Source organism: Oncorhynchus clarkii, chromosome 23 (genome assembly GCF_045791955.1).
Source record: "Oncorhynchus clarkii lewisi isolate Uvic-CL-2024 chromosome 23, UVic_Ocla_1.0, whole genome shotgun sequence".
Lineage (NCBI taxonomy): Eukaryota > Metazoa > Chordata > Actinopteri > Salmoniformes > Salmonidae > Oncorhynchus > Oncorhynchus clarkii.
The window spans coordinates 27,017,501-27,028,232 of NC_092169.1; the positions used below are offsets into that span (position 1 = coordinate 27,017,501).

General features: G+C 41.3%; 1 protein-coding gene across 1 annotated transcript in view; it reads right to left on the bottom strand.

The window, feature by feature from the left end:
* LOC139381112 (DNA primase subunit 2) overlaps window positions 1-10,541 on the bottom strand; it is a 108,418-nt gene extending 97,877 nt beyond the window's left edge. The window contains exons 1-7 of the mRNA XM_071124400.1: window positions 10,429-10,541; window positions 9,976-10,127; window positions 8,946-9,058; window positions 5,276-5,379; window positions 4,982-5,102; window positions 2,274-2,369; window positions 1,969-2,106 (exon numbers count right to left, since the gene is read on the bottom strand). Of these exons, the coding sequence (XP_070980501.1) occupies window positions 1,969-2,106; window positions 2,274-2,369; window positions 4,982-5,102; window positions 5,276-5,379; window positions 8,946-9,058; window positions 9,976-10,123 (720 nt within the window). The 5' untranslated portion in view covers window positions 10,124-10,127; window positions 10,429-10,541. The remainder of the gene's footprint in view (window positions 1-1,968; window positions 2,107-2,273; window positions 2,370-4,981; window positions 5,103-5,275; window positions 5,380-8,945; window positions 9,059-9,975; window positions 10,128-10,428) is intronic.
* Between the last annotated feature and the right edge of the window lie 191 nt (window positions 10,542-10,732).

Sequence of the window (10,732 nt, forward strand, 5' to 3'; positions counted from 1 at the left end):
CATTCCTCCTGACAGAGCTGGTGTAACTGAGTCAGGTTGGTAGGCCTCCTTGCTCACACACTTTTTCCAGTTCTGCCCACACATTCTCTATGGGATTGAGGTCAGGGCTTTGTGATGGCCACTCCAATACCTTGACTTTGTTGTCCTTAAGCCATTTTGCCACAACTTTGGAAGTATGCTTGGGGTCATTGTCCATTTGGAAGACCCATTTGCAACCAAGCTTTAACTTCCTGACTGATGTCTTGAGATGTTGCTTCAATATATCCACATGATTTCCCTCCCTCGTGATGCCATCTATTTTGTGAAGTACACCAGTCCCTCCTGCAGCAAAGCACCCCCACAACATGATGCTGCCACCCCCATGCTTCACGGTTGGGATGGTGTTCTTCTGCTTGCAAGCCTCCCCCTTTTTCCTCCAAACATAACGATGGTCATTATGGCCAAACAGTTCCTTTTTTGTTTTATCAGACCAGAGGACATTTCTCCAAAAAGTACGATCTTTGTCCCCATTTGCAGTTGCAAACCAGTCTGGCTTTTTCATGGAGTTTTTGGAGCAGTGGTTTCTTCCTTGCTGAGCGGCCTTTCAGGTATAGGACTCGTTTTACTGTGGATATAGATACTTTTGTACCTGTTTCCTCCAGCATCTTCACAAGGTCCTTTGCTGTTGTTCTGGGATTGATTTGCACTTTTCGCACCAAAGTACTTTCATCTCTAGGAGACAGAACGTGTCTCCTTCCTGAGCGGTATGACGGCTGCATGGTCCCATGGTGTTTATACTTACGTACTACTGTTTGTACAGATGAACGTGGTACCTTCAGGCGTTTGGAAATTGCTCCCAAGGATGAACCAGACATGTGGAGGTCTACAATTATTTTTCTGAGGTATTGGCTGATTTTTTTTATTTTCCCATGTTGTCAAGCAAAGAGGCACAGAGTTTGAAGGTAGGCCTTGAAATACAGCCACAGGTACACCTCCAATTGACTCAAATTATGTCAATTAGCCTAGCAGAAGCTTCTAAAGCCATGACATAATTTTCTGGAATGTTCTAAGCTGTTTCAAGGCACAGTTAACTAAGGGTATGTAAACTTCTGACCCAATGGAATTGTGATACAGTGAATGATGTGAAATAATCTGTCTGCAAACAATTGTTGGAAAAATGACTTGTGTCATGCACAAAGTAGATGTCCTAACCAACTTGCCAAAACTTTAGTTTGTTAACAAGAAATTTGTGGAGTGTTTGAAAAACGGGTTTTGATGACTCCAACCTAAGTGTATGTAAATTCAACTGTCTGTATTTCATTCATAATGATGTACTATACTGCTGCTTACATTTACTGTACCAAATATTTTATTCAGACTGCCATCTTCTACTATTCAGAGAAAGGATTGACATTTCAAATGTGCTTCATAACACAGGGCTAGATATCCACTTAGACATTTCAGATCCATTTTCCCCTGTGAGCTAGTGTGATAATGGTATTTTTGAGCACTACAAACGCACCGTTTAATTTACTGCGTTATTCCTATCGATTTTGGCATCATTGGTGGAGCCCTCCTCCACCTGCTGAGAAGGATTAGCCTGCAGTAAATACAAGCCTTGCCAAATGTATCATTAACTATTGGAGGAAAATTCTATTTAAATGGTGCTCAATTTGCAATAAATGAATAAATGATATATTAAGTGTTTTAAACATATCCCTCCCTCCATTCTCCAGGGATGTAAGACTTCAAATGATGGGCAGAGTAATGATGGGCAGAGTAATCCCAAGAATAATCCCAGAATAATATGGAGTTACTAGTAATACATCCATAAAGTCCTATATGAAAAGCTTGTCAGGCTGTGAATCTGTAAACAGTAAATTACATTTAAACCCATGTCATAGTCTTCAAATTACATCAAAGTTAAATGCCATGTAGTAACTGGCACAGTTGCATTTAAAAATGTTTATGCCAAATAATGGGCCTTACCGCAAGTGCTTTGGACAGTCTTGTACGGAAGTCGTTGAGAACGATGGTGACAATGTCCTGGTGAGGGATGTAGACATAGCCCCCATTCAGGTAGACCTTCCTGGTTCTCACCAGATCCAACGCATCTTGGAAGGGGACCTTGAAATAAAACAGAAAAGGGGGGGGTATATGTACATTCAACATAACTTGCTCATCCTGATGTTTTGCCTCCCAATAGAATATTCATTATCTTAACACACTTATGTTCTCGAATTTAACCACGTGAGGATTTCACCTTTGCAGAAAATGGAAAATTGTTAACTCACTTTGTAAAAGTCTTGGCAGTCAACCGTGGATCCACTGACAGCAAAGCTTGAGGTGACGAGTTTGTCCATCAGGTTTTTCTTCTCATCAATACTAATCTAGAGATTAGGAAAAGGCTTTCAGTGACAGAAACAAGCATATTGACACTTGATAGTATAGCTATCTAGCAGTGTAGTGTTGTTGCATTCTCTTCTCCGGAGTGAGATGAAGACTGCTGTACACTTGCCCATCAATCATGTCCTCTTAGGCCTAAACAAACGAAAGACAATGTGTCCTCGGGCTGTTGATGACCTATCTGACTGCTATGGGTTTCAATCAATAGTGTAAGCAGCAAACACGTGGTAAGGCGAGGGAATGGAGAGCTGGGTTGTATTCTTTAGTTCATAATAGTCCCTCCCTGTTTCAGTCTGGCATAAATGCCATTGTGGGATATCTTACACTGAAGACCCAGAATGCATCAATGTCTTTATCACCACAACATATCAGGCTTTAACAATAGCTACGTTTCATAATTGGCGACAGATTTACATGCAAATATTGTAAAATGTGCATAACAATATGCACATTTTCCGACCACAGAGGTGTTTCCATCAAATGTACTTGTCGTGGATAAAAGGGTGTGCATAATGACGTATTGCACGTAAAAATAACTTTTAGCCTCCCAGGTGGCGCAGTGGTTAAGGGCGCTGTACTGCAGCGCCAGCTGTGCCACCAGAGACTCTGGGTTCGCGCCCAGGCTCTGTTGTAACCATCCGCGACCGTGGGGCGACGCACAATTGGCCTAGCGTCGTCCGGGTTAGGGAGGGCTTGGCCGGTAGGGAAATCAGCGACTCCTATGGCGGGCCGGGCGCAGTGCGCGCTAACCTCCGACACATTGGTGCGGCTGGCTTCCGGGTTGGATGGCGCTGTGTTAAGAAGCAGTGCGGCTTGGTTGGGTTGTGTATCGGAGGACGCATGACTCTCAACATTCGTCTCTACCAAGCCCGTACGGGAGTTGTAGCGATGAGACAAGATAGTAGCTACTAAAAACAATTGGATACCACGAAATTGGGGAGAAAAAGGGGTACATTTTAAAAAAAAAATTAAATAAAAAATAACTTTTGAATTCCCATATACCGGCCATTAGTGACATTTTCTTTCATCTGACATGTACTTTACTTGCATAAAAAGGTTGGCTGGAAACCTGGTAACTGTAATAAAAACGTGGATAAATACAGCCAACCATAAGGGCAGACGGAGTTAGAACCTTGTCGCTCATCTCCAAGACATTATCAAAGAAAGGCTTCCCCATGTAGAACCTGCAGCCATAACAAACGCTTTACCACCGGTCACTCAAATAATTCTATCCATGGCAGAGTATGTGAGTGAAACGAGGAGCGGAGCGTGCCTAATTTGACTGGATCGTGATTCCCAAAGGCTGGAGGGTTGGCCTTCTCGCCCGCTCCAATAGCGCTCACGTCACAAGCTCAGGGCATAACCCCCCCAGCATGTATTTGTAATCTACTTGTGTGCAGCTATAGCCCCTTGCTTTAGCTACTGTCATGGAGGTCTCTAAATATTTTCATAAACTGATAAAACACACAGGTGATAAATCAAGGTGACTTACAAAGATCAAGAGAGAGATGATGTAGCGAAAAGACACATATCCCAAAAGCGTGATGGTGTACTTACTCCATGCACATGCTAACAAAAAGGAACGAGGTGGGTAGATGACTAATTGTCATTGTAGCAAAGTATTTATAAGCTAAAAAAATCAGATCTTTTAAAACATTTTGTTCATTTTTGTTCCATTATCTATACAATAGGCCATCATTGATTTTGTCCCAATGGGCATATTCCCACTTTCAAGGAGCTTTCTGTTTTGATTGGGTTATTTTACAACAAAAAAAACTTTAGGCCTACCTATAGACATTTTTTTTAAACAACTCTTCCCAGCCTGGCAAGAGTGGCCCAGTGGCTAAATTGTGATTTTAATGAATGAAGCAAATTTGGAGCAGCAGTTTTTTCCTGTGAGTGGAGTGGTAGGACAGGACATTGAGCACCTCTCCAAGAGTGATGAGCGGGATTTCCAACTGCTCACGTGCTCTGATCCAGGGACTGTTTGGGAAAATGTTGTACCTATCCCCTTCTGGGCATGTATGTGATGAACAACTTTTGCTTGCCTTTTTCACCTCCCTCGTTGCCATATTGCAATAGTATAAACAATGCTGGACAAATTAAATGAAAAGGAGCATGTTCTATACAGTACTGTAAATGTGTACTATTTACTTCCTTGAGTTCAATTGATTTCTTGCACAAATTTTTATTTATCACAACAAATATTATGAAACACACCTTGAAGTAAAACCAGATTCAACTTCAAATAGCCCGATTGCAAAAACAACCCTCCACACAGGACATTTTCTGACAAGTATACTACTGTGAGCTGACGGCGCCATCTACTGATAGGTCTGAAATATTACCAGAAATATGTCCAAACAGAATCAAGACCAGATTTACTGATAATTTATATTTAGCAAAGTTTACACCCAATACTTTATTTTTTCATGCACATCAAAATGTTGCACCAGTGCATACACCAATGGTGGACAGGGATGAACCAATTACTTGGTTATGCCAATTCCCGTCATTATATTGACGCCAGAGCTGTTTTGCTCACATTTGATAGTAAAATGTGCATTTCCCTCCACAACAACATAAATAGACTCACCGTATGATAGTGAAGATTATTGTATTGCAGAAATTCTCGTATGTTTTTGGAAGGCAGGTGATTGAAGCGATAACGAAAGAGGTCAATCTCTTGCTGGATAAACCACCGTCTGAGATCTTCTCTGCAAGATTAAAAAAAGTCATCTTATTGTTTGTTCAATTTACAAAGTAAGAGAATCACTTGGTATGCTGCGTCACAAATAATTAGGTAGAATACACCCTCCTCTAGGTATAAGTCTATTTGGAGAAAGGGACATTACAGGTTTATTGAAAAGGCTGTAAAGACTTCACTTACGTTTGGCAGTATGCAAGACGGAGAATGAAGTGGGAGATATGGTCCTTTCTTCGCTTCTCATATTCACTGGGCCCAGTTTGAGGTTTCCGGTCATCCTTAGTGGACTTAAAAGGAAAGCATACCAGAACATCTCAACAGAAAGCATTCTCCATTTCAATATCATTATCAAGGTCTTGATCACCACCAGCAATTCAGTGTTTTCCATTTGACCTTTATTTAACAAGGCAAGTCAATTAAGAACTAATTCTTATTTTCAATGAAGACCTAGGAACAGTGGGTTAACTTCCTTGTTCAGAGGCAGCACGACAGATTTGACCTTGTCAGCTCGGGGATTCGATCTTGCAACCTTTCGGTTACTAGTCCAACCACGAGACTTTTGGTCGACCAAGATGTTTTTTTTAGTCGAGCAGAAGCAAATATACAGTGCCATCCGAAAGTAGTCAGACCACTTGACCTTTTCCCACATTTCGTTACAGCCTTATTCTAGAATATATATATTATTTTTTTATCCTCTGCAGTCCACACACACAACCCCATAATGACAAAGCGAAAACAGGTTTAGACATTTTTGCAAATAAAAAAACAGAAATACCTTATTTACATAACTATTCAGACCCTTTGCTGAACAGCTCAGGTGCATCCTGTTTCCATTGAGCATCCTTGAGATGTTTCTACATTTTGATTGGATTCCACCTGTGGTCAATTCAATTGATTGGACAGGATTTGGAAAGGCACACACGTCTATATAAAACCCCACAGTTGATGGTGCATGTCAGAGTAAAAACCAAGCCATGAGGTCGAAGGAATTGTCCGTAGAGCACAGAGACAGGATTGTGTCGAGGCAAAGCTCTGGGAATGGTACCAAAAAAAAGTATTCTGCAGCGTTGATGGTCCCTAAGAACAGAGTGGCCTCCATCATTCTTAAATGGAAGAAGTTTGAACCAACAAGACTCTTCCTAGAGCTGGGCCGCCCGGGCAAACTGAGTGATCGGGGGAGAAAGGCCTTGGTCAGGGAGGTGACCAAGAAACCAATGGTCACTGACAGAGCTCTAGAGTTCCTCTGTGGAGATGAGCGAACTTTCCAGAACGACAACCATCTCTGCAGTACTCCAACAATCGGGCCTACATAGTAGAGTGGCCAGACGGAAGCCACTACTCAAAATCGCGCATGACAGCCCTCTTGGAGTTTTCTAAAAGGCACCTAAAGACCATGAGAAACAAGATGCTCTGGTCTGAAGAAAGAGATTGAACTCTTTGGCCTGAATGCCAAGCATCACGCCTGGAGAAAAGCTGGCACCATCACTACGGTAAAGCATGGTGGTGGCACCATCATGCTGTGAGGATGTTTTTCAGTGGCAGGGACTAGGAGACTAGTCAGGATCGAGGAAAAGATTAATGGAGTAAAGTACAGAGATCTTTGATGAAATCCTGCTCCAGAGCGCTCAGGAACTCAGACTGGGGCAAAGGTTTTACATTCCAACAGGACAATGACCCTAAGCACACAGCCAAGAAAACGCAGGAGTGGCTTCGGGACAAGTCTCTGAATATTGTTGAGTGGCCCAGCCAGAGCCCGGACTTGAACCCGATCTAACATCTCTGGAGAGACCTGAAAATAGCTGTGCAGCGATGCTCCCCATCCAACCTGACAGAGCTTGAGAGGAAGGATCTGTAGAGAAGAAATGGGAAAACGCTTGTAGCGTCATACTGAGTAAAGGGTCTGAATAGTTACTGTTGAAGTCGGAAGTTTACACACCTTAGCCAAATACATTTAAACTCAGTTTCACAATTCCTGACATTTAATCCTAGTAAAAATTCCCTGCCTTAGGTCAGTTAGGATCACCACTATTTTAAGAATGTGAAATTCCAGAATAATAGTAGAGTGATTTATTTAAGCTTTTATTTATTTCATCACATTCCCAGCAGGTCAGAAGTTCACATCCTCAATTAGTGTAGCATTGCCTTTAAAAATAGTTTTACTTGGGTCAAACCTAGCCTTCATCAAGCTTCCCACAATGAATTGGGTGAATTTTGGCCCATTCTGACAGAGCTGGTGTAACTGAGTCAGGCCTCCTTGCTCGCACACACTTTCAGTTCTGCCCACACTTTTTATGGGATTGAGGTTAGGGCTTTGTGATGGCCACTCCAATACCTTGACTTTGTTGTCCTTAAGCCATTTTGCCACAACTTTGGAAGTATGCTTGGGGTCATTGTCCATTTGGAAGACCCATTTGTGACCAAGCTTTAACTTCCAGACTGATGTCTTGATGTTGCTTCAATATATCCACATGATTTTCCTTCCCCATGAAGTCATCTATTTTGTGAAGTGCACCAGTCCCTCCCGCAGCAAAGCACCCCCACAGCATGATGCTGCCACCCCAGTGTCACGGTTGGGATGGTGTTCTTCGGCTTGCAAGCCTCCCCCTTTTCCTCCAAACATAACGATGGTCATTATGGCCAAACGGTTCCATTTTTGTTTCATCAGACCAGAGGACATTTGTCCAAAGTGTACGATCTTTGTCCCCACGTGCAGTTGCAAACCGTAGTCTGGCTTTTTTTATGGCGGTTTTGGAGCAGCTTTTCAGGTTGTCGATATAGGACTTGTTTTACTGTGGATATAGATACCTTTGTACCGGTTTCCTCCAGCATCTTCACAAGGTCCTTTGCTGCTGTTCTGGGATTGATTTGCACTTTTCGCACCAAAGTACATTCATCTCTAGGAGACAGAACGCGTCTCCTTCCTAAGCAGTATGACGGCTGCATGGTCCCATGGTGTTTATACTTGCTTACTATTGTTTGTACAGATGAATGTGGTACCTTCAGGCATTTGGAAATTGCACCCAAGGATGAACCAGACTTGTGAAGGTCTACAATTGCTTTTCTGAGGTCTTGGCTGATTTCTTTTGATTTTCCCGTGATGTCAAGCAAAGAGGCACTGAGTTAAGGTAGGCCTTGAAATACATCCACAGGCACACCTCCAATTGACTCAAATGATGTCAATTAGCCTAGCAGAAGCTTCTACAGCCATGACATCATTTTCTGGAATTTTCCAAGCTATTTAAAGGCAGTCATCTTAGTGTATGTAAACTTCTGACACACTGGAATTATGATAGTGAATTATAAGTGAAATAATCGCTCTGTAAACAATTGTTGGAAAAATGACTTGTGTCATGTCAAGTAGATGTCCTAACCGACTTGCCAAAACTATAGTTTGTTAACAAGAATTTTGTGGAGCGTTTGAAAAACACTTAGGTTGGAGTCATTAAAACCTGTTTGTAAACTTCTAACTACTGTATGTACATGTCATGTTTATTTTTAATAAATTAGCAAACATTACTAAACCTGTTTTTGCTTTGTCATTTTGGGGTATTCTGTGTAGATTGAGGGAAAAAAAACAATTTAATACGTTACAGCCTCAAATGTAACAATGTGGAAAAAGTCAAGGGGTCTGAATACTTTTCAAAAGCACTGTGTGCATATCTATAGCGTGCGCTCTCCCACCAATATGTGCACACTCATTGTGTAAATGGTTTGCGTTTGATTGTTAATGTATTAGAACTGATTACTTTTGGCTGACCACAAAAAGAAAATGGGGGGGAAGCTCTCACTATTAGTATCTTCTTTAAATACTTTAAATAGCTACGCACTATGGAATTCATAATTTTGTACTCACAGCCTCTATTTTGTAGGGGAAGTTCAAGTTTGAGAACTCTGCATCCAGTTTCTTGGTATATAGTTCAGATGTTTTCACATAGCTCACGCCAAGGTTTTCAACTGTCTTCAACACTGGAATGACAAAACAAGATCAAAACACCATGCAACTTTAGTTTTGTATATAAAAAGGGGAGTCAGACAAATGTATCCAGTTAGTGGTAACACTACTTGACACCCAGCGTCATAACACGGTCATAACAGCTGACAACCTGTCGTGACACTGTATATTATTATTTTATGGCTTGTAATGACACCTACAAAAACCACATTTATTCAAATGCATTTTTCCCTGCCAAGAAGTTTACTTTCGTTTGAAAGTTTCCTAAGTATTTTGTTGTAAAAAATGATACAGTCAAGTTTTTTTCCCCAATCATATTTTAAATAACTTACAGAAAATACACTGACACTCATGAAGCATTATGACAATCCTGTATCACTTTCCTTCGACAAATGTTTTAAAACTTGGACACTGTCAAGCAGCATGATAATCATAGAAGCAAGATCACGTACATGCCCATATGTCAGTCAGTCAAAAAGAGGGTGTCTTGTCCTGCTCCTAAAATCTTCTCCTGCATTCATCCCAGTCATCAGCAACCGAGCATTTGGGTAGGTGCATGCATGTCTAACATTTTGTGCGCAATTACAATGATAATATGGTCAATTTCAGAAAATGTTAAGTTATATAACATAGACCATGGTGTAATGTAATGTTTTGCCTTGTTTTGGGGTTGACACTTATGTAGGTAACCAGATATAAAATAATGCAATGTCACAGGTCCAAATATGTCACAGGTCCAAATATGTGTCATGACAGTGTTATCAGCATATTATGGCAGGTTATGATAAGTTATGTCAGCTGTTACGAGATATTATGTTAATGGTCCTGTTATACCGTGTTGTGACGCTGGGTGTCAACTAAAGTGTTACCAGTTAGTTCATAACAATACACGTGTAAAGCAGAACTAACTTAAGGTAGCTAAACAACTTACGTTTCAGCCTGTCCACAGCGAAGGTCTCAAACTCGGAGAGAGAAATGTTTTCGATGGGAGGCTGACCATAGAACTGAAGACAATGGCCATACAGCTGCTCAGTCTGAGAGTTGCCAATCAACTTCTTTCTTCTGCTGTAGAACTGCATGGTTCTTGAAGATGAAGCAAGGCATCTATTAGGCATATGTTAACTCTATATTATGAGTTAACACAATTATCTTCTTGGCTAGTACTGTACTCCCTTTGGTTATACGTATTATCTAGTTGGCCAAAGAGAACATCTCTGACAGTTGTGCAAAAGAACTAACTAACACACTGCCTTCATAATAACATTATTATGGCAAGCTAACGTTAGCTAACTACCGTGCTACTGGTAACTACGGAACCGTTTTGGGTTTATATTTCACCAGGTACAATAGATAGCTAAAACGTTCTACAATTCCAACAACTTACCGGTATCTCGCTTCACTTAATTTACCAAGCGAGCTAGCTTTGCTTCTGTCTATTTGTCTTGATTCCCGCCAATTACTACACAGCGTTCTAATCTCCGCGCGGGAAAATGACGTAAATGCGTGTCTGTCATTTCCGGTTTTCGCCACACTAACAAAGATATTTATAATTAACCCAAGATAGTTCATCTGTCTCAATTACAGTGGGCAGAACAAGCAAGGGCGTGGGACAAAGCCAATCACGAGCTAGCGAGATTCTATTGGCGCGTAGTAGCATACGTTTCCATATATCCGTTAGGTAACGCCTC